We start from the raw sequence: 25,313 nt of genomic DNA on the forward strand, positions 1-25,313 counted from the left end.
GGACTTAAATTGTTGCAATTGGTATTTCATACAATTTCTTCTTTGCAATTTTTTCTCGTGCGGTCGATATTTTGAGAATTAAGGGGGAAAATAGTGACTAAGAATAATTATTGAATTATCTCGGTTATTATTAACTTTACCACATAAATGTACATAACAAATGGAGGAAATTATATTTTATACAATTTTGATTTCTTTGGGTTTTTCTGCTACAATCAACATTTAAGGTCCTACGCATATGATAAGTCTAAGAATAACGAACCCTAGGCTCTGACGCCATCAGCAGCAGGCGATAAATAGGAACGAACCTGTCTCGTGAACAAAGGCTCAGTTTTTCGATCGACACTCTTCGGAACAGACGTACTGCAATCAAAACGAAGCAGTGTTTTGTGTCTGGAGAAGCTACAACCGAAAATAATGTTTTTACAGTGAAAAAACGCGGTGTTCAAACTCTCATCATCAAGCATTATTCATGGTGATGAAGAACACACGTGTATGCTCAAAAATGTTGATAAAGGAGATCAAAATTATATAAAATATAATTAATAATAAACGAGATAATTCAATAATTATATTTAGTGACTATTTTACCAATAAATTCATGGTGATGAAGAACACACGTGTATGCTCAAAAATGTTGATAAAGGAGATCAAAATTATATAAAATATAATTAATAATAAACGAGATAATTCAATAATTATATTTAGTGACTATTTTACCAATAACTTCCCCTGAACAAAAATTTGCGAAAACGGAAATTTTTTAAAATTTCGCATTTGTAAAGATTTCAATTCTTACCATTTTTGTCAAAAAGTTGAAAGTTGCGGAGATATTGAGCAAAATCGGTTCTCCTATAAATTCAAGATGGAGGCTAACGCAGCGGCGGAATTCAGTCGCGATTTTTACACTATTATTGACCCCCTTTAAAAATTAGAACAATAAATTTTGAGGTAGCCCGCCATGCAAAATCAAATGGCATCTCGACTGGAATATAATTAATAAAAAAAGAAGAGACTTTTAGAGTTGGTATATCTTTTAAATTATTCAATTACTAGCGGACCAACTCGACATCGAGTTTTTTAAATGAAATTTTTATTTTGCGAGAAAAATTAAGAGATCAATACAAACAATATAAGCAAGAATATACATAACATTCATCAATAATAATGCAAGTAAAAAGTGTATTAAATATCACGAAATATTTCGTCGAAAACAATGTTTTTTGTTATAATGTTATCATTTAGCAGTTAATTTTGCATGCTGATCACGAATCCGGTGTCAGATTTGCTCTATCTTGACGTTTTATGCGCGTTTCGGGTCACTTCCGGTGTCGGATCGCAACCGGAAGTACATATTTAGATTCGTCTCGACGAGACCTTTCGATCCATATATACATTGTGGGGTCTAAAACTTAAAGTAAATTTTAACTTCCGGTCATCTCAAAACCGGAAGTGAATTTTTGTACCAAAAGTATATCTTGACAAACTCATACGTAATACTAATAATATTCCGAAAAAATATTTTAATTATCTAATATGGTTTTTGAGTAAAGTGGTGGACAAGAAAAGGGCTTAGCGTTTTAGTATATAAGATAATTCAAATAATGGTTACTATATAAAAAAATCACTTTATTTTAATTAATATATTAATTAATCTATTACTAGTACTATTAATATTTTACTATTAATAATATATTACTATTCGTATCCCTAGGAAACAATAACTTTAGTGTTTCATTGCGTGAGCACTTAAGTACATGTTTATAATAGAATTTTGTACTAACCTCCTTCTGAAGCAGTTCTATACTCCTCATCACTAGAAGCAAGTAGTGATCTGGGCGTCGTCGGTGATATCGGGCTCTCCACAATAACCACACTCTCCGTACTTAAATTCGCAGCTTTTCTAAGTGCTTGCAGCCAGTTGGACCTTATTCCGTGCGTAACGGCGCTCAGCACCAAAGCCGGACCGGACCACTGTATTTCAAAGCCGTATTTTGAACTAGTCATCACTTCGACACAATTCGTTACTGCAGATAGTTCGATAGTGAGTTCTGGAGTACTCTGTTCGTCCTGATCTTGGTAAATTTGAAGTGTAGGACAGCAGAGAACAATCCATCTACGCACCCATTCGGAATCGGAAAGTCTATGCCATAACCAACCCTGAAACGAATAAAAATATTTTTTAATACGATGTACTACGAAATTATAAAAAATCTTGAGGTTATCTATAGATATCTTGTGGTGAGACTTCAGATTGTTAGGATAACAACCAAAAAAGGTATAAATAATTTGAATAAATTTCAATGCAAAACAGCAATCCTAAAGGACTCATGATATGGAATTCTTCCAGGTCTTTTGAATGCTTCTAGTCATTTTTTAGAATTTATCGTTCGTTTTCTTTTTTGTCTCTTAGCAGAATAATCTTTGTAAAGTTGTCATCTTACATTTTTGCCGTGTCCCAACTAATCGTCGTCTTGGAATAACAAATTTGACAGTTAAACAGTTAAATTATCCCATTACCGATTTGTATTCAACAATAAGTTCAATTATTGTTTTCATATCCCTAAAAAGGACCGTTGTGTAAAATGTGAAGACTACAAATTTAGAAGTCGTGACAAACTTTTGACAGAAGAGGAACACCGTAAGTTTGAAGAACGCATTGAAATAAAAAATAGTATGAGGCTAAAAATAAATACTGGTAGGGAAAACGGAACACCAGTTCTTAGTTTTGATTTACAGTATGTGATAACGTGTCCAAGATCGGAAGTTGGCAATTTCTTTTAATTACAAAAATTAGACATCTACAACTTGACTGCATATTACTCTGTAACAAATACTGTTTATTGTGCCATATGGACAGAAGAAAAACAAGGAAGGACCGGCAACGTGTTGGCTAGTGCGTTTCATAAAATTTTGGATAGAGTTTTGGAAGATAATAATATCACTAATCTAGTCACATGCAGTGATTCTTGTATATCTCAGAATCGTAACTCATTTATTTCACTTTCTGTTATGAAAGCAGTGAGACAGCATCCGGAATTAGAAAGTCTTACAATGAAGTTTTCTACACCAGGTCATGGAGCAATTCAAGAAGTGGATAATGCATAGTAACATTGAAAGATTTATGGAAAAAGTGTAATTTTATTCACCACTTTCATTTATACGCAATTTGAAGTCTGTGAATAAAACACATCCTTATATTATTTTGCACTTAAAAGATCACGATTTTAAAGACTATGAAACCTGTTCCAAAAATTTGGCTTTCAAAACAAATTCCATTTTCCAAAGTGGTGTCAATTAAATTTACACCAAATTTAGCAGAAGCAGAATATAAGGTCTCTCATTCAGAAAACATATTTACAAAAGTATCTCTACGGAATAGTATATCACAATATGTTCCTCATTCCAAACGCGGTGGTCCAAGAACCCGTGACAGAAAATCTTCTCGACATGGCATTATTACTAATCGGAGAGAACAATGCCCTATTTTCAATAATATACCAATGCTCACCTCCAAAAAATGAGCTCTGTAAAGATAAGGTGAAAGCAACTGAAAAAATGATGAATATGATAATATAATAAACAATATTTTCAAGCGTTTCTGAATTCTTTAATTATATTATACATTAAGTAGATAACATTTATTTCGTTTCCATCTCCTATGATGACCTCATATGATCTCATATGAAATAAACATTTTTTTAATATAATTATTAGTATTATATCCTCCTTTCTTAGTAAGTGATATAGAATTCCAATCTCATTTATAAAATAAGGGTGTATATGGAAGATAGAACTATGTTAAATCACTGGAAAGCATTGAGATCAATAGACAAAGTTCTAACTGCGTTTTGATGCTATTTTTTTGTTTATTCTGTTTATTATAATATATATAAGCAAAATATTACATATTATGTTATTGCTTATTTTGTTTCTAGTAATTTACACTAATATAATCTTCGTGCAGTATTAACAAGAAAATAAATGTGTAACTTTAAAACTTTGATCGCCTATAACTCAAAGTGGCATCCGCACAACATAGAACTTTGTTATTCCAAAGCAACGTAATGGTGATTTTGTCTTAACTCTCGGCCTGATTTTCGACATGCCATACAAAACTTTTATTTCGGAGGTCGTACGTCTTCTCCACTGATAATCTCTTACTTTAAGGACTAAATACTTATATTTTTTTGGCACACTTTGTCAGTATGTTCTTTCTTGTTCAAAACCCAATATTCACTGCCATTGTAGGGTTGTTTGTATCAGAGTTCGGTATAATTAATTTTTATTTTTTACCAATCTTCTTTTATCCTCAATTATTTCCTTATTTATTTACTGCTTTAAAATTGTTTTATTTTTTGTACCCGGGTCTGGATGAAAACATTCATTATGATCATTTATCAAATATAGCTCCCATTGGAGCAAAGGGCACCTTACGGTCTCTCAATTGTAAGATGGTATCGATGACGAGGTTATCAGTCTGACGCACCCCTTGCTGAATCAAGTGTGATCTTGTAGCTTTTTGATTTTTGAAGTTATACTTCTATACGCGCGCTCCACGTTGGAAATTTGTACGGGAGTGAATCGGTGAAATCATTACATATGTAAGATAATAAGTAAGAGAGAGACAGAAGATATATTTTCTCTCTCTTCCTCTCTCGAGAATAAAAATGTTCCTTTTGTATATACATATATTTAATATTATATATATATATATATATATATATATATATATATATATATATATATATATATATATATATAATATTATAAATATATATATATATATATATATATATATATATATATATATATATATTTATTATTATTTTAGACTTTTGTATTTCAAAATAATAATCTCAATAAATCACTGTATGACCGAGAACTGTCAATTTTGAAATACGTTTGTGTCATGTCTAATTGGCAATTATTTTACGTGTTTGGTTCATATACTAGTGTATGTGAGTTCGAATCCCAATATGAATTTCCTTTTTTATTTTTGAAATATTTAAAAACCCCACGTTAATTTTATTAAATATATGTAATATACGCAAAAATGCTAAATTTTAAAATAAAATGAAAATTTACAACGTAATTCGAGTTGTTGGTTTTTGAAGTTATACTTCTAGACGCGCGTTCGACTTTGGAAATTTGCACGGGAGTAACAAGCCTCGTTTCTTATAGTAACAAGCATGTTAAATTATAAATTAAAACTTGTAAATATCTCAAGAAAGTTCAAATGTGTACTTATATACACAACAAACAACAATTAAATATTGTATTTATCAATGTCAGATAAATTGACAGTTGTATCACCAAACAATATTTTTTTTATTAATATTGTTATCATGGTAAATTAAACATATGCGTAAGTAAGTTACGTATATTGTCATTTTTAAATACTAATGAATATTTCATTTTAATTAAATTTGTATTAATATTATTATCATGGTAAATTAAACATATGGGTAAGTAAGTTATGTACACCTATTGTCATTTTTAAATACTGATGAATATTATTTATTCACTATCTTAGCATTTTTAGAATCGGAAATATTTATTTGTTATTATTTCCACTGATTGATTACTTTATTTTTAATTATTAGCGTACTTATTTATATAAAATGGTATATTAAATTAATATTAAGTACATTGTTTTTTTTGTAAACAACTGACCTAAATTTGTTTTAATGGAATCTTAGGTTAGAGTTTTAAAATATTCGAACTATAATCGTAATACACATCGCCTAATTAGCCGTGATCGTCTAGTGGACTAGTTGTTCGGATCCCACGTTGTGGCCGTGGTAACGCAGGTTCGAATGCTGGTCACGGCAATGTGCTAACATGTCATACTGTGTTTAAAACAATAAAATGTATTTTAAACAAATTTTTACTAACAGGTGTATATAAAAAATACTCTAACCCGCTCCAAAAAAATTTGTTTTGAAAAAATTATTGTTGGAAACGAAAAATTCGATAATAGGGTAGGATTAAAAATAATACTTTTGTTTATCTATATAAAAATAACGATTTTACAAATTTTTAATGAAGTTTAAAATAAAAATTTTACAACAGCGATTCATTGCTCAGTTTTTGAAGTTATATACGTATATTAAACATATGCGTAAGTAAGTTATGTATATTGTCATTTTTAAATACTTATGACTATTGCATTTTAATTTGTATTGTATTATTATATTGAATTATGTTGGCAGTGTATTTTTATATTAATAACAAAATAAATAATGAATTTTACTGCAGAGTATGTGTAAAAAAATTTTTTTCATTCAACTCCTTTCATAGATATATGAAAATAAAAATATACATTTTCATCAAAATAATATTATATTTTGATGAAATCCTCCTATTACAAGTCAAATGTTGTTTATATACAGCAAACGATGCACCATATACCTGTATACCTAATTCTGTTTCTCTGTCTGCTCTCTCTTAGCTATAGCATTACATATGTAATGATTGTGCAGATTGACTACCACAAAAATTTGTAACGGCGAACGCGTGTATAGAAGTATAACTTCTACCGGCAGTCCCACTGGACTGCCACACCCGTTTTTTTCTATTGCTTGCTATCCTTTTTGCTTGGTTCGATGCTAATTTATTTTTCTTTAGTTTATTTTTACATTGTTGTTTTGCATGTGTGTATTCTTCTCCTTTTATTTTTTTTCCTGAAGCCTTGTAAGGTCGAGCATATCTAGCAATAGTTATTAGCATTCTTAATACATAATTATATTCACAGTTCTTCATTTGTGGCTCTATTTGGCCAGAATATTCTGTATGTAAAGCGTAAGCATTGGTTTGTGAAAGATTCTAGTCTAAGAAACAGTTTTTTATGATATTTCAATGTTTCCACGCCATACAACAAAACTAATTTCACGTTGGTTTGGAAGATACTCAATTCGTATTCTCTAACTAATGTTACCGAAGCTTCTTAAGTAGCAGAATTTTGCAGATTTAGACGAGAAAATTACTTCCCTTTCTACTGCGTTTAAATGTCGGAAATTGAAAAAATTATAGTTGAGAAATGGTTAAGAATTGGTGGTACTAGCCTCTAGACGATTCGCGTTTCGCAATAGTTATTAAATAAAATACACTACGTAATCATATTTTTTAGCAAAAGATCTAAGGCTGAAAAGTTTACATTTTCCATTACAATTACTATTTATATTTCGTTTTAATTATATAAAATACATTTAATCTTGGTCTACCTTTCCTTCTTTTTGTATTGGCTTTCGTAAGAGTACCATTTTCGGCATTCTTTCCTTTCCTTGCCTTTCATTGTGTCCTAAATATCGTATTCTCGGTGCTTTGATTTCGTCGTTATTTTTGGTTCTTTATATAATTTTTTAAGTTCTTTATTATTCCTTCTTCTCCATTGATCATCTTCATATATTGCTCTTTGTATTCTCCTCTCCCATCTTTCTCATCTTTCTAAAAGGTCTATTGCTGCTTTCTTATGCACCCATGTTTTGCATGCATATGTAGCAGTAGGCCTGTTAACTGTTGTAAATTCTAATTTTTGTTTTTCTTGAAACATATTTATATTTACATACCATTCTTCATGTCCCCTTTCATCTAATTTTACAACCAGGTAAGTAAATTCTGAAACTCTTTTGAACATGCATGTATTTTGTCCTACTTCCAATGTGATTTTTTCCTTATTTATTATAAGCCCAATTTTTTTGCATCTTTTACTATATTGTTCAAATATTTTTAGTTCTTTCTTACTTGTCGTTAATAGTGTTAAATCGTCTACGGATGCTACACATTGATAGCCATTTTTAAATATTGTTTCCTGCATATTTATTTTGCCTTTTCTGATCATTTCTTCCAGTATCAGCTTAAAGTCGTTGATAGTGGGTATCCTTATTTGATTTATGACTTCCATGCTATTTCGTTTGTTGTGTTTTCCATAGTCATTTTTTTCTTCCTGACGGTTTTGCTTGGTAGGTCCATCTCTTGCATTAGTTCGTACATCTGTTGTTTATTTACCCTATCGTGGGCCTGCTTTAAGTAGAAGAACAGAACATATACTACTGTTTAATGTCCGTAGCTGGACTTAAATCTAGACTTGAAGTCTGGATTTCCTTTAGCACAAATATTTGGTCCATCGTCGACCTATTGTTTCTAAATTCTGCCTGATATTCGCGCAATATATTAACTGTGTATTGATTTAACATTGTCCTTATAATTCGTGTCAAGATTTTATAAACTACATCTAGCAATGCCTCTATACTTTTCACATCTCATTTTAAAATATAGTCTATTAAAACGTTTTCCTTGATTAGTTCAATGTTATCGTAATTTTTGTTCGTTATTTTTTAATTACATGTACCACTTTCTGTTGCGTTCATAGTAGTTTTTTAACAGTTATTATCAAAAGGCTAAGCTGGAATTATTATTAATAACAAGCCAATTACGTGTCTTCAAAAGGTTTTTTCTCGGGAGCCCCGTCCGAGTGATTGCTTGTATACTTGGTACTTCTGGGACTACATTTCTTATAGTTTATACCGTTTGTCCGAAACTAAGGCAGTAAATAATTATTTTTATTAAAAGTAGGAGTATTTTATTTTTATCCTTATTGTATTTTTTTCTAACGTAACTGTAGAATCTGTTTAAATTCTGTAGAATTATGTAGAATCTGTAGAATTTGTTTTTGGGAAAAAAGACCTGGGTATTATTATAACAGAGACTGCATCTTGGTCTGAGCATGTGCAATCAGTATGTAACAAAGCAAAAAGTTTATATTTTGTCAAAAACATTTAATAAAATATCATCAAAATTGTATTATTGTCTTTAATATATATACAAGGCCAATTATTGAGTTCGTACTATGTTCCACGACTCTAGCTTATCCCATCTTTTTCTCTTAACAATGACATTGTTGGGGCCTCTGAGCAATAGCTGAATTTCTTAGATCGAAATTTAATAGTTTTTTTTTATTTGCTAAAACTAGAAGGATGTCAAAAGGGGCTGAAAGAAATAATTTGACAGTTTATTAAACGAAGACTTTAACGAGTAGAATCAGTGGACACAGTTCCGAGTTCAATGATGACCAAAATAAAAAACAAATAATATCAGTTAAGAAGAGTATGAAGAGTATTTTAGAAACTGGTACACGTGTATATAAAAGCAGAAAATTGCACAAATGTGAAAATTATCTCGGAAGCAGTATCGTATCGTAAAAAATGTTTTATTATGATTAGTAAAAAGCTTCTTCCACCTTGGTGGGATTCATGCTACATCTGTAAGAATCAAAGCACATTGAAAAATTATATAAAACGTAAAAGTAAAATTGAACAAACAAAAAAGTTTTTAAAATTTAAAGTTAAACCACATTGGGCAAGTTTGGTACGAAAATCTAAATAAAAATATACCATTAACGGCCATATGGACACTATAATGCATAGGATATCCGCGGAAGTAACTAAATCCGAAAATTATGAATGGAAAGACTAATTTCTAGACAAAGGTAATGTCTAGAATATCACTGTAAATGTCACTGAACCTCTAAAAATCGTACCAACAAAAATTTCCCCTCGCATAGGGGGAAACTGGAGAACATCGACTTATCAAGAATCTGTACGCCATAGAAAAAATATTTTAAACAAGAAATATAGCTGAGATAATTTTGAATAAAAATGTTTGTTAGCACTTTTCTGTAGAATGAACCGTTCTCTCAGAAACAACGTCTGCATCGACCGGCGATTTTGAATGTCAGTTACGCGCGCGAAATCAATTTTTTAAATAAAAGTTGTATCAAAATTCGATATCTTTTGATCAGTGTGTCCTATCGACAAAAATAAAATTGCGTTATAAAGGCGAAGAGTGCAGCAATTTTGTCGCAAAACAAGTAAGTTTCTATAAAGCTGTTAAATAAATAAATGTTGCGCGATTTTTTCCATTTTTTTCCATTCTCACAAGATTAATATAATGTATCACGTCCATGGAGTGCTGATGTTCAAGTGAATGGAGTACTGATCAACAACATACGATATGCTGATGATGGTGTCTTAATTTGTGACAACATAGTCGATCTTCAACAACTTGTCACTATAATCGGAGAACACAGTAAGCGAATGGGATTAGAGATTAATACCAAAAAAACCAAATTTCATCATCTCCAGAAACTTGGATGCACTTGAAAACTCCACCATAACACTGAATACTAAGTCCATTGAAAGAGTGAGTAAATTTAAATACCTGGGATCGTGGCTTTTTGAAGACTGGGCATCGGACAGGGAAGTAAAATGTCGCATTGAGCAAGCTCGACAAGCTTTCGTAAAATTCAAGAAGGTACTGACTTGTTCAGAGTTCGATCTTCAACTGAGACTAAGGTTTACTAAGTGCTACGTGTGGTCAGTGCTGCTATATGGCGTAGAGGGCTGGACACTCAAAACGAGGGATATAAACAGATTAGAAGCTTTCGAAATGTGGCTCTATCGCCGTATCTTAAAAATACCATGGACAGCGAAAATCACAAATATAGATTTTTTTTTTTTTTTTTTTTTTTTTTTGTGGCATTGACTTTCGTCATTCAGCCAGTCTCGAAAGGTTATAATATATTCCTTAAAAAAGTATACACAGATAAGTACAGATTATTTCTCTCAGACAAATGCACAGCGATATCCCTAAAACGAAATAGACGAATAATTAATAGAAGAACACGTCGAAGGAAAATACAAGGACACTCGCTTCTCGTCTAGGGGTCCGTCAAGACATTTATTTTAACAGACAAACAATACTGGACCACGGATAAGGTATTGTTACATATAGGATAAACAAAGGGTACAAGTCTAATCCTATACACGCTCATGAAAATTTTCATGAACGAGTACCAGATTTATAAAGCTATGCATGTGTCTGACAAAAATTCTATAATTAAATTATATATTGTTACAGAACCTATGGCTAACAAAGACTGTATATTATATGGAGCGTATGTATTGCATTTAGTTAATTTTGTATACAGGGAGTTTGAATGCTGAATAAATTTAGGACATTCAAAGAAGATGTGATCGAGGTCACCTAGCTTGCCGCAATGTTTGCAACTATCATCATCGATGACTTTAATTTTAAATAAATGGCATGGGTAGCATGCATGTCCAAAGCGTATTCGATTTATAGTAGTAATATATTTACGAGGAGCTTTGAAATTCTGAAACCAGGTTGTTTGAGGTAGAGTTGGTTGTATAGAGGTATACCTTTTATGGTTTGTAGAACAGTAATGTTTCCATTGCTCTTTCCATCTAAGTTGCTGATTTTTTTTGAAAATCGTAGTAACATCTGATGTGTTAAGCATATATTTCAACGTAGAGCCAGTTGTTACACTCATTTTAGCCAAGTGATCTACATATTCATTGTGTTTGAGACCAATATGTGCTTTGACCCAAATAAATTTTATGTTGACTCCAGTCGATGATAAATGATACAATCGGTCTTTTATTTCAAATATGTAGGGGTTGCTAAATGTTGAGGGTAATTCAATGTTTTTTATGCTCTGCAAAACTGAAAGGCAATCTGACAGAATTAAGATATGTCTATTATAGGTGTTTTTAACATATATTAGAGCTTCAAGTATAGCTATTGATTCCGCTGAAAAGATTGAAAATTCATATGGTAGTTTATACTTGAATTCTACGTTTGTAGCAGGTAAAAAGTATGCGCATCCAGTCCCTTCTGTTGTTTTTGATGCGTCCGTGTATATTACTGTGGCTTCCCTATAATCCTGCAATAGAGATATTAGAAGATTGCTACTCATAATGGTGTTCTCACTATAAGTGGGTATTATAACCTGAGTTCTGTGGAATAAAGAATAGTAGTCTAAGCTTCTGTCAACCGTGTCCAATTTCTTGAAAAAAATAGGATTATTCTGTAATGCCTTGCATAAAGGCGGGGAAGGTTTTTTCTCCCAATATTTGTTTGTAAGATCTGACTCGTTAAGTTGACGGACACTTGAAAATAACTGGGAGTTAGTTAATAGAATTTTAAGAAGGCTTTTTTCACTTAAAAAATTTCTTCTATTTTCCAGGGGTAGCTCAGCGGCTTCAACATATAAGGGTTGTATAGGGGTTGATCTCATAGCACCCAAACATACCCTCATAATAGAATTTTGAAACGTGTCGATTTTTCTTAAAAGGTTCTTAGAGGCGGAACCATAAAGAGTAGCACCGTAATCTAGAATAGATCGTATATATGCGCGATAAAACAACAAGGATGTTTCTACATCGCAACCCCACCACGTTTTAGTTGTCATTCTGAGGAAATTGCTGCCTTTGTTACATCTATCAAGCATGTACTCTATGTGTTGTCTCCAAGTTAACTTCTTATCCAAAATAAGGCCTAGATATTTGACATGATTTTGAAGCTTAAAACATTGATCGTTCAGAATGATATTTTCATTTGTAGGAATGTTGTGTCTTGTGAAGATAGATACTACTGATTTTTCTATAGATAGATTGAGACCATTCTCTAAGAACCATGAAAAAAGGGATTCACATACTTTGCTAAGGCTTTGTATACAGGTTTCATATTTTTTGTTTTCTGTATAGATGCAGAAATCGTCGGCATACTGTACGATTTTGAATGAAATGTTATTTATTTGGATGTTATGTATGTCAGAGCTGTATATATTGAATAAGATTGGAGATAAAACTGAGCCTTGTGGTATACCTTGATAATTATATCGCGGTCCAATTAGCTTGTTATTATGATCTCTTACATAGATGATCCTCTTTGTGTAAAATCCAATTATTGTATCCACGAATGCGATTGGCATATGAAATAAATTAACCATTTTATTTCTTAAAGTTGACAAGCAAACTGATTCGTATGCTCCCTCAATATCCAAGAATAGTCCTGTTAAATAGTTGTTTCTGGTTAAGGTATTTTGTACATCTACCACAATGGTTGTTAGAGCATCTAGTGTTCCAAAGCTTCTTTTATAACCAAACTGATTTTCTGGTAGCAAATTATTTTTTTGTAACCACCAATCCAGTTTAAATTTTATGAGTCTCTCTAGAGTTTTAAAAACACAGGAAAGTAACGATATTGGTCTGTATGAATTTGCAATATTTGGATCTTTACCAGACTTTAGGATAGGAACCACAATGGCGTTTTTAAATGAATCAATAACGATGTTATTTTGAATGATGTCATTAAATACCTGTAACAGCAGATCTTTAGCGGCTCTTGGTAGGTTGATAAACATAGGGTATTTGATTTGATCAATCCCTGGGGAGGTATTATTGCAATTTTTGAGAGCGAAATCTAATTCAGATTTAGTGAAAGGTTTCAACAAAAAGTGATTGGATTGGTGACTTTGTTCGGATTGGTTAGAGAAATATTGAACCCAAGGAGGAGAAACTTTATTAAAGAAGTCATCTAAAACTTCATTGCTGAAAGGTTTTATACTATTCTGCGGTTTTCGATTCATTTTGTTGGCCTGTGACCATATTTGCTTAGCAGAGGTATTTTTGTTTAAATTGGAGCACCATTTGATCCAACTGGATTTAGCTTTTTGCTTCAACTGCTTTTTTGTTCGAGCAGTAACTTCCTGACATTTTAAGTAATTATCAAAACTCGATGAAAGTTTGTAAGCTTTTAAAGCCTTTTTTCTTTCATTAATTATAATATCACATTCAGGGTCCCACCATGGTGGTGGGGGACGATTTTTGAGTTTAAGAATTTTATATTGAGGGATAGATTTTGAAGCAGATTCATTAATACAATTAATAAGAAAATTATAATTTTCGTAAGTGTTTAAAGAGATACTATAGTTGACAAACATGTTTTCTATTAAGGATGTATAAAGTGACCAATTGGCTTTATTGATATTCCATTTGCTTTTTGGATAAATTGTTTCATGTGATGTGTTAGTTGTGGAAAGGTTCATGGTTATAGCAAAATGATTTGACCCTAAGGTATCTGAAGATACGGACCAGGAAACTTTACTGGCTAGATTAGCTGTACAGAGAGAAATGTCAATCATAGATTTCTGAGTACCATATTTGGAAAGATATGTGGGTTCCCCATTATTCAAAATAATAAGATCTAGGTCCTCGACACTGCTGACGATTTGATGACCTGCGGCATCATTGTGCAGTGAGCCCCATAAAGAGTTATGAGCATTCATATCCCCTCCAATTATACAAGGTGATGTAACTTGAGAGAAGATATTTTTCCAATCATCTTTAGAAGTATGGACTTTAGGAGGCCTATACACAGACAAGAAACTTAATTCTAAATTGTTAAATTTAACGGAGATGCCACAAACTAAAATTTTATCATTGAAATTTTTAGTAATATTCACTTGACAGAATGAGATAGAAGTTTTAATCAAAATTGCTACACCGGCATATCCATCGTATCTATCCTGGCGGATTATATTATAACCTTTAAATATATAGTTTTGATTTGGTTTGAACCATGTTTCACTTAACAACGCTATATCAATGTTTTCAGCTGTTAAAAAATGAACTAAACTATTTTTATTGGATGCAACGGACCTTCCGTTCCATTGTAAAATTCTCAGAGTTGTTTGTCCTTGGAAAACCTTATTTACTGAAGATGTCCTCCAACATCTGATTCTAACGAATAAGTAAAAAGTGGTATAATAAAATAAGTGAAAACATTCATATTTGTTTTTTTAATAGTGCATTTTGATCTTGGATTAATGTTTAAATAAGAAATACTGCCAGAAAAAAGTTCCATTTGAATTACATAATTTAGATAAATAATTTTGATTTTGGTATATGCTAAGAATTTTATTTCAATGTTTTAGTACCCTCCAATACTGAAAATATTTTTTGATTTATGCTCTCATTATCTACAGATTTTAAATCCTCAAGTGTGTGAATATTTTTTAAAAAATTAATGACACACTCCGTCACTGCCTGAGCAATATCTTTATTATCACCTTCTGTGGGTTGAAAGGTAGATTGCTTTGGATACTGGGGAAGAGGATGTGATGGTCCAAAACGGAAGTTAAACATGGGAGGGTTCTGTAAGTTTGGGGATGAGGGAGAAGTAGTGGCTTTACGTTTTTTGTTGTTATGGGTTAGTGCCATAGGTCTGCTACTATCCGAACGTTGAGAATTTGTAGGTTGTGGATGCTGGAAAGCATGTTTATTACCAGAACTTTGAGGTAGTTTCGGGAAATCTGCCTCGTAGTTTGTTAAGGCAGAAAAGCGATTGTTCGTTGTTATTTCTGAATATGAAGATTGAAAAAGCTTTTTGGCTTCTAAGAAGGATACTTTCTGTTCTATCATCAAATTTTTAATACGTTTCTGTTCCTCGTAAATTGGGCATAGTTTGGAAATCGATGTATGCTGTGTACTCTTGCAATGTATACATGATTTATTAAATTCAGAACAGTTATGTTCTTCGGTTTTAACAGATCCACATAAAATACAATGTTCTTGGCTGCTTTTGCACTGTTTTGATATGTGTCCGAATCTCAAACATCTATAGCATTGTGTGACCCTGCCTATAAACTTTTCCACATTAAAATAAACAAAATTAACGGATATATGGCTGGGTAATATGTTTCCTTCAAAGCTGACTACAATGGTCTTCTTAGGTACATACTCAGCTTTACCATCTTTTTCAATTTTCCTGTGCATTCGTCTGATGTCTACAACCCTTGAGTTTGAATTTATGTTTTGTTTTAAATAATCAACGTCGTAACTTGTGTCAACGTCTCGGATCAGACCCTTGACCTCTAAAAGGTGATTAGGTATGAAAGCTTTTAAGTTTAATTCTTTTAAATTTTTATTTGTGACCAACTTATTAGCTTCTGCTATTGAATTTAATATTACTTTAACGCGATTTCTACCTATTCCCTTAATTTCCTGAATGTTTTGTACTTTTAGATTTTTGTGTAAAATATGTCCTACAAACATAGGATGCAAACGACCCAAACTTTGCTGATTAGTTTTTTCAACATATACGCAATAATTATTTAACAAGTACTTATCTGGATTTATCGAGTCAAATAGTTTTGGTTCGTCCTCCTTAGCACCTATTGTTCCCATTTCCATGTCGGCAGCAGTACTTTCCATATTGGAAAAATTATCACTTTCACAAATAACTCCACTATCACCATCTGGCGTCTTATTTTTTACGCTCCCCATGGCGGGGGCGGAGTTTTTAAAATCTAACTTATTTAAATTGTTTTGATAAATTTAGCAACACGAAAAAACAAAAACTTGAACACTAATTAATAACAAATCGGTAAGCCGGTTATTGTTGTTTGACTTCTCTCTTCGAAGGTTCAAACGAAACTGCACAAATATAGATGTCCTTAAAAGAATAAACCAAGAACGCCAACTTTTCGAAACCATCAAGAAAAGGAAAACGGCGTATCTAGGTCACATCATGCGAAATGAAAAATACCAGTTCCTCCAACTTATAATCGAGGGTAAAATTGAAGGCAAGAGAGGAATGGGACGCAAGAAAATGTCCTGGCTCCGAAACATAAGGCAATGGACAGATATTAACGACATACAATCTCTGATGCATATTGCAAGAAATAGAGAATTAATGGAAAATGTGATCGCTAACATCCATTAGTGGATTTGCATCTAAAGAAGAAGAAGAAGATCACGTCCATTGACCTATCACTACGGAATTTTCATTGTTAGAGCCTAGTCTTCAAAAAATTTGAAGCATGAAATTTCGATTTTGACTTTTGGCAATAAATATGAAGCATTTAAATATGCCTACAACACGCTGGATTTAATATTTCACATTACACACGATCTAAAATGTTTAACTGCGTCCTTTATATATATTATATAAGTACGTTTATCGAAACTACACAACTAAAGCTACAAATTCCACCATTGCCATCTTCGTGGAAGCATATCACGTGACGTGCGATCGTTTGTAATGTGAACGTTTAAGCTCAGCGCTTTAAGGCATATGTCAAATGCTTCATATTTGTTACCAAAACTCAAAACCGAAATTTCATATTATAAGTTTTGAAGATTAGGCTATAACAATGGAAAGTCCACAGCGACCGGTCAACAGAAGTGATAAATTTTATTGTTCTCGTCGTAAATCTTCGTAAAAAATTACAAAAATCGCGCAACGACTATTTATTAAACAGCTTTACAGAAACTGAGTTCATTTGCGGCAAAATGCAAATTGCGTACGAAAGCTGAACACTTCACATTTAAAACGTAATTTGATTTTTGCCGATAGCACACTCTTATCAAAAGATATCGAATTTTTACCGTCGAGTTGATACAAGTTTTATTTAACATTGATTTGCGCGCGAAACTGACATTCAAAATTGCCGGTCGCTTCAATCGTTGTTTCCGCATTTATTGCATCTTTTTTGGGGTGCCAAAATTGATATTCTCAGCAAAATTCAGCTTGTTCGTAAGATTCTTAGAGATCAAATCTCTGACGACTGAACTAATGCTATGAATGACACACCACACATTTTTGGAAAACAAAGACAGAATAGTACCAACAATAGGATTTTTAGTGGACCAATTAGCCTAACAGAATTAAATTATGTTATAAAAAACAGAAAGAATACATCACGCGGATATGATGACGTAAGATATCCTATGATATTTCTCTTCCAATTAGCAATACATGCAAAGCTACTCCTAATCAGCATTTTGAATATATGGATCAACGGCGAAAGTGTAGAAGAATTTAAAAATGGCTGTTATAATACCCGTACATAAGTCTAACAAATCCCACATCTATGCAACTCATAATTGCAGTGATACCATATACATATATTATATCGATATTAAAGTACTAAGAAATGTGCAAATTAGCATCATACAGTGGGTGATCAAATTATTATGATCAGTCACAAAAGTTTAAGTTTTTCAAATTTGTTCAAAAATTTTATAATAAAATCATATGCTGCTATACGATTAACATATGCCAATATATTTTGTCACTAATAACCTTACTTTTTTGACGTTTACAGCTCTAGAACTGTCATTTGTGTCAAATTACGTGACAACATACACATTGTGGTGAATTTGCGATTGGAGTTTACAACTGAATTTGTATGTTTTTGTATTGTTTTTGAAAGATCAGTATCGTTTTATCTTTGTAGTATCTTTTATTAATGTATTAGTGGTGATTGTGAGTGAAAAAAAACTATCAGTTTTAATTTTAAGGACATTTTCAAAACATTTCAATTTTTGAGAAGAAAATCTAAATGGGTAACGCTAAAGACGCCCCTGTGTGTAAAATGATGGAGATAAAGACACCTTTATTAAATACAAAGCTTTCCCAACGTCAGATAGCTCAACAATGTCAAGTAGCGCAAGCAACGTGCCCAAAAATGTGGTCGAAAGCGTGCCACTACACCCAGAGACGAAAGAAAAATGAGGGATATCTTCGTAAACAATAGAAAGAAGCCAAGAAGACTTGGGACTTATTCGTGAAGCTGGGATGCCAGTTTGTGACATGACAGTCAGCAGAAGGCTTGCTGAGCAAGGTTTCAAATCATGTCGCTGTGCCAAAAAACCAAAGTTGACCATCGCAATGATGAAAAAGAGACTGGAATGGGCCAAAGAACACCTAAATTGGACAATTGAGGATTGGAATAAGGTAAATTACGTCACTACTAAAGTTTAAATCTCTATAACCACTGTTTTTACCCTAAAAAAAATATCTTATAATTCACACGTTTGTTTCTCCGATGAGTCTACAGTGGAGATACTCATTGATAAGTCGGCCTTCGTCCGAAGGCGAGTGGGTGAAAAATATCACAAGGATTGTATAGTGGAGTGAGTAGAGCATCCTCTCAAGATCATGGTATGGTCTGTGATCAGAGGGAGGCTGTACATTGTGAATGGAATGATGAATCAACATCAGTATATTGAAGTTCTGGAAAGAAAGCTCATGCCCCAAATCAAAGACTGGTTTGGCGAATCGGAGGATTTTACCTTTATGCACGATTCAGCACCGTGTCATAAGGCAAAAACAGTAACATCGTACCTGAAAAAAAAAAAAGAAAATTAAAGTACTAAAGTGGCCAGGTAATTCCCCAGACCTCAATCCGATCGAAAATCTATGGGAGGTTATGAAGAGAGGGATTGTCCAGGAAACTGTCACAAATAAGCAGCAGTTAATTGAGAGACTCATTGCCACCTGGCACAGAAACGATAAAATAAAAGAAGACTGCCTGAGAAACATTCAAAGCATGCCAAGGAGGATCAAAGCTGTCATCGAAGCTAAAGGAGGTCACACAAAATATTTAAAAAAATTGTTATATAAGGTCAAAGAAAAAAATATTTTAGAATTTTGTAAAAGAATGTGTTTATGATCTATTTTTATATTATATTCACATCATTAGCCGCTTATATGCAGTTTTATTCTTTATTAAACAGGAAAATACAAATTTTGAAGTGATCATAATAATTTGATCACCCACTGTATAATAATAGTTACACAGCGAATTTTACTATCAGTAGAATGAAGTTTGGTCACGTATGTTATCCAGAACATTTGCATAAGATTAGAATACTCCACTTTGCGAGTTTTGTAACCCAGACCAGGTCTGGATCTAGACCATATTTTCTTTGAGTGTTTAAAATATAGGGCGCAATCTATCTAACTATTTAGGAAACTTCTGTAATTAAAAATCGAAAGCCTATATAATATAATGTATCATGTATCTGATGGCTTTAGGTAGAAAAAAACATTTACGATTGTTTGTTATAATTCGATTAAACAGCGAAAATTTAATTGTAATACTACATTTATTTTACTCCTTATGGTTTTCCTAAATGTTCATCCAAATTCTGATAGTTCAAATGCCCTGATATAAAATACCCCTGCAGTACAATCTTAGTACCGATCGGAGATAGCAACACCTGACAGTTGACAACTTAGAAAAAGTAGATATATCTATTTAGGGATTAACATCACAAAGGACAAAATTGACGATGCAGAGCTTCGTAGAAAAATTATCCTAGCCAATATGGTATAGTTACTTTCCTATGAACCAGATATTTAAATCAAGAGAAGTACATCAAAGAACTAAGATACGAATCTGCAAGACCATAATCCGACCGATAGTGAGCTATGGAGTGAAATTTGGGTATTGACTCAAAAATCTGTAAACCTTATGGACATCTTTAAAGAAAGGTACACGTATATTATGCGACATATCGCATTATATATAGAGATATATAATGAGACATATAACATTATAAAGAATATCACAGTACGTTCGCCTACAGCTTCTTCAATGGACAGGCCATGTATTAAGGATGGAAGAAAATAGGCTTCCAAAAAAAAAACTATTGAATGCAAGAATGCAGGGGAAGAGACCGATTCAAAGACCGAGAAAGCGATGGGAAAATGATGTAGATGGGGACGCAAGAAATCTACTTGGCAGTCGATTATAGAAGGACAATGGTTACAAACCATAACGAATGCAAACGTTTGCTGAGGGAGACCAGGGCTCGAATTGGGTTGTAGAGCCATAGGATGGATGGATCGACCCCTGGGCGAGAAGAGTATAATCCCTGTTAAATCATTTTTTCTAAAATAATATAATTAATGATTCGGGCAGTGTGATAATCCTCTATAATGCCAAAAAAGCAGTATCGTAGTACCAGAGTTAAAAAAAAACAGGAGACGTTATAAAACTACGCGACATCATTAAAATATGATCAATGGATGGAAATATTTACAGTAGCGGCGAGTCTTGTGTGACAGAAAACAGTCCTAAGATCAGCTATGATGATATACGACATTAAAAATTAGAGACGAATACATGTTGCAGAAATGACAATAAGATGAATTTGGAATGACAAAAAACTGTTAAAATTAGGAGCGAACTTATTAGGGAAAGTCTAGGAGAAACACGAATTGACGCCAAAATGATAGTCACCCAATACGAAACATCGCGAACCTGCTAAAAGGAATTGAAGAGGAAGACCAAAAAAGAACTTGCGGGAGAAGTTGCGGATTAGACAAGACACATTTGTTAAGAAAAGAAGATTATTGGTATGACAAAATACATAAACTGATCTAGAATTTTAATAAGGGAAGTCGCCACACCGCATAGGGATAAAGGCAAAGAGAACGATGATGAGTTCAATCTTGTTTCATTATAAACACTCTATTCGTGACTGTACTTGCATATTGTAGTATATAATATAGTTTTTATTTCTTTCAATTCGCTTCTTGTTGAGATTGAACGTTTTATTTGTTCGACTTCGTATTTTTGATAGTTTCTCGTGTGGGAAATAGTTGGTAGAAATTTGATTTTGAAATATTTAATATAAAATATTTTTTTATTATATAAAAAGTTTGTTTTTGGGGTGATATATCGATATATTTTTTCAACTTGGGACACACAGTATATCAATTTAACATTTTTTTTATTTTTATCTTATGTGTAAGTGTGACTACCGTTTTCCTTCGGCATTTTTTAAGGTACTTATTTTAAATGATATTTATGAACAGTCACTCGCCATTGTATGCAAGATCTTTTACCGTACGTATCTTAGTTTTGATCTCGGTAAGTATTAAAATAATTTGTTTACCTGTGAGATCCTGTTGGTTTGATATATACATAAATAAACGCAGTATTTATGTTCTCTTAAGAAATAGAGAATAAAACGGTAAATCTAAGAATTTTTTCGTATACTTTCTACATTATAATATATAGGTCTTGTAAAAATAAATACAATAAAACATTGTTTAAGTTTATAATGTTAGTCGAAGTATATCTGACGAAGATTTAAGATATAAAAATAATGCCATAAAAATGTAAAATCTAACAAAAGATTCTCAGATGATCTAAAGTGTTACCTCTCAATATCATTATCTGAGGACTGTCTTAAATTTCAGGCAGAACTTGCCAGACTGGACGAACGGTGTAAGATCAATGATATGAACCCCACTATTTCTAAGTGTCACTTCATAATATTTACAAAGAAACTAAACAAAATTGATTTTAAATACAGAATAAAGGATTCATAGTTGTTCCTAGTCACATCTATTCGAGATCTTTGTGTTATTATGGACTCCACACGTCCACATTCTCATTTTGTCAATCATATTGACATGATAGTTTCTAGAGCTCTAGGTATAATTGGATTTATTAAGAGGAATGCATCAGACTTTAAAAGTATTATGCTATTCGATTACTACATACACTGTAGTCTTGTTAGATCCCTATTACAATATTGTTCTTCAGTCTGGACCCCCTATTATACCTGTCATATTCACAGAATTGAGCGAATGCAGAGGTTTCTGCGGTACCTAGCATATAAAGTAAATATTCCAAAAATTCTTATGATTCATATTCTTATGATTTCGCATCATTGCAGAGACATTCTCATTACCAACGTTAAAAGTGCGATGAGACCAAGCGGACCTAGAATTATTTTTTAAAATCATTAATTGTATGATTGACTGCCCTTCATTGATTTCTAAAATGTTGGTAGAAGTTCCAGTTAGCTTAACTTTTTCTTTTAAAAGCAGCGCCTTACTAAGTTTTTTCCAACTCTCACTCACAATCTAAATCACTCTATAATCCCTCTAAATTTCTCCTGATAAATTTCATGATTTTGGACTTCTTTTTATTTAGTTTATTTTGACGTTTCGATTTCAATTTCGATTTTGAGAACGATTTCCGAAGTGGAAATCGAAACATCAAATAATCTTATTTTAAAGTAAAATTGTGGCTTATTCCTAATAAAAATAGTAAATAACATTATAAACGTTTCTAAAATATAGATCATTGAGTATAGATTGCCGCCGATTTCGATTTTTAATTGTTATAAATAGATGCAATCTCGGCTTCTGTTACAAACTGCCACCATGTTTAGGGGGCGCTCCAACTTTTTAATATTTATAAAAAAAAATTTTTTTTGGTTTTGTTTTACATTATAGTGACAAAATATAAGTTTTAAAGATAATTTTTTTTGTATAGCCTTTTACTTTTTTTGTCTTGAGATATAGAAATTATCATATCTTAGCCAAATGTATCGACCCGGTTTCACAAAATATAATTTTGTTGGATATTGAAACGGCTTCAATCTAATACATTAACCCATTCGCTGCCATATTCCAAATCTGGAACAATTGTTAGTTTCACTGCTGGTTATATGATGTCACTGTTGTTGGTCTTAAATCTGATAAATTATTTGTGTGCGATAGTGTCAAAATAATACGTGCATACTGATACTAAATTTACCCACTGGTTTCGTATAAGTGGCTTTTGTTGTGTATTCATATCAAAATTTCAAGGAAGGTTCAGTTGTATAACTTCTAGCTTGATTACAGCTATCTTCTGTTGTGAAATATTATGATCGGGGTAAGTTTAAGTAATATTATATGCCTATACAATATATATGTATCGTTTAAAACCCCAAATTGAATATACCGAGTAACCTCTAGTTTTTGTATGCTCCAAAAATAGAACTTGGCTGTATATGTTGCTAATTGAGGTTTTTCTTTTTAGTTTTTAATTATGGATGCGAAAACATTTTATGGAAAGAAAACTAGTTGTTTCGCTAATACTCTGAACAATCTAATCGATAACCTAAATTAGAAGCAGTTTGATTCTGCAGACATATATATTTATCCTCCAGCGGAAGATTCTGATGGAGATTCTGAATCATCAGATGATGTGAATTTCAATGATTTTTCTGATTTTTTTCATCAAAAATACTGAACGCCCCACCTGAGGCAACTTTTATTTTACAATGTGAGACACAAGAGGCTGAAGATATGTTCTCGACGAGCGATGATGAACTAATAAATGTGGCTCAATCTAATAAAAGAGCGAATAAATCAAATAGACAAAACGGTTGGAGAAGAGGTGACTTGTCCCAAGATAAACATCAAGAAAATATCTCACTTTCAAATCGAAATAATGTTCACTGCGAAAGTGCAATCGATTTCTTTACACTTTTTTGGTGTGAGAATTTCTTTGAATACACAACAGACGGGACTATAAAGTATGCCCGACACAAACATGCAAACACATCATTTGAGGTTACGATTGAAGAACTCAAAGTATTCTTTGCAATCCTACTGATTTCTGGTTATTCTCAAAGGCCCAGAAAATATATGTACTCGAGTTTGGATTTGGATCTCAGAAACGAAGCAATCGCCAACGCAATGTCGAGAAATAGGTTTAGAGAAATTTTGCAAAATTTAGAATTTCCAGATAACACTCAGCTACAAAAAAATTATAAGTTTGCTAAAATAAGACCACTCTTAGAACATTTAAAAAATTCATTTATAAAATATGTGTCGGATGGTGAAACCATATCAGCATCTGTTGATGAATCCGTGGTACCGTACTACAGCCACCATAGCTGTAAACAGCGTATTCAAGGGAACCTATTAGATATGGGTTTTTAATTTTGGTCTGAAAATGAATCAAATGGTTATCTTGTGGGTACCGAACCTTACCAAGAGAAAGGAACCTTACTAGGAGAGAGTAACTTGGGGCTAGGTGGATCTGTAGTTACAACTTTTGCCGAGAGGGTGAAGCATAATTTTGCAAATAAAAAATTTTACTTTTTTATTGACAACTTTTTTACTGGAATTCCACATAAGGGCCATGAGTTAATTGGGATATGGCTGCACGTTCACCATTAGACATAATATAATTGGCAAATGCGCATTGAATAAAAACGCAATGAAAAAATGAGTTAGAGGATCCGTTGATTCATATACAAGTTCTGATGAAGATATAATAAGTATCCAGTGGAAGGATAATGCCATCGTTCATGTGGCTTCAAATTGTTATGGCGTTGAACCTACAAAATCGGTACGTCGTTATTCTGCAGCAGAAAAAAATATATAATGGTAGACGTTCTCTACGCAATTCAGCAGTATAATACTCATATGGGAGGTACTGAATTAATGAATAGAAATATCGCTAACTGTAGACCAAAACTGCGTAATAAGTGGGCGTGGCAAATTTTTGTTCACCTTTTGTCTGCTTTAATCCCTAACGCATAGATTTTATATAGAATTCAACACCACAATAAAATTCAATCTAACGCTGATGAGTTTGTTGAAAGTACCCGTCCATTGGATTTATTAGAGACATTGTGACAACATATCTACTACTCAACCCTCGAGAACCAAAACCTGATAAGACAAAGTTAGGAACATTATTGCGAAAAATTCCAGGATCTGTTTCACAAAATATATCGGTTCTGCATTACCTAATTTCCTTAAAACAAAACAGATGCAAAATTTGTAAAACAAACACAACTTTTGGATGCGGAATTTGTAAAATTAATGTACATCCTATTAATTGTTTCAAATTTTTT

General features: G+C 32.4%; 1 protein-coding gene across 1 annotated transcript in view; it reads right to left on the reverse strand.

Moving 5' to 3' along the window:
* The window catches only part of osp (myosin phosphatase Rho interacting protein outspread), a 554,907-nt gene that overhangs the window by 38,570 nt on the left and 491,024 nt on the right, over positions 1-25,313 (reverse strand). Inside the window, exon 6 of the mRNA XM_072520381.1 lies at positions 1,785-2,160. Coding sequence (XP_072376482.1) covers positions 1,785-2,160 — 376 coding nt within the window. The remainder of the gene's footprint in view (positions 1-1,784; positions 2,161-25,313) is intronic.

This window comes from Diabrotica undecimpunctata, chromosome 1, assembly GCF_040954645.1.
Source record: "Diabrotica undecimpunctata isolate CICGRU chromosome 1, icDiaUnde3, whole genome shotgun sequence".
NCBI lineage: Eukaryota > Metazoa > Arthropoda > Insecta > Coleoptera > Chrysomelidae > Diabrotica > Diabrotica undecimpunctata.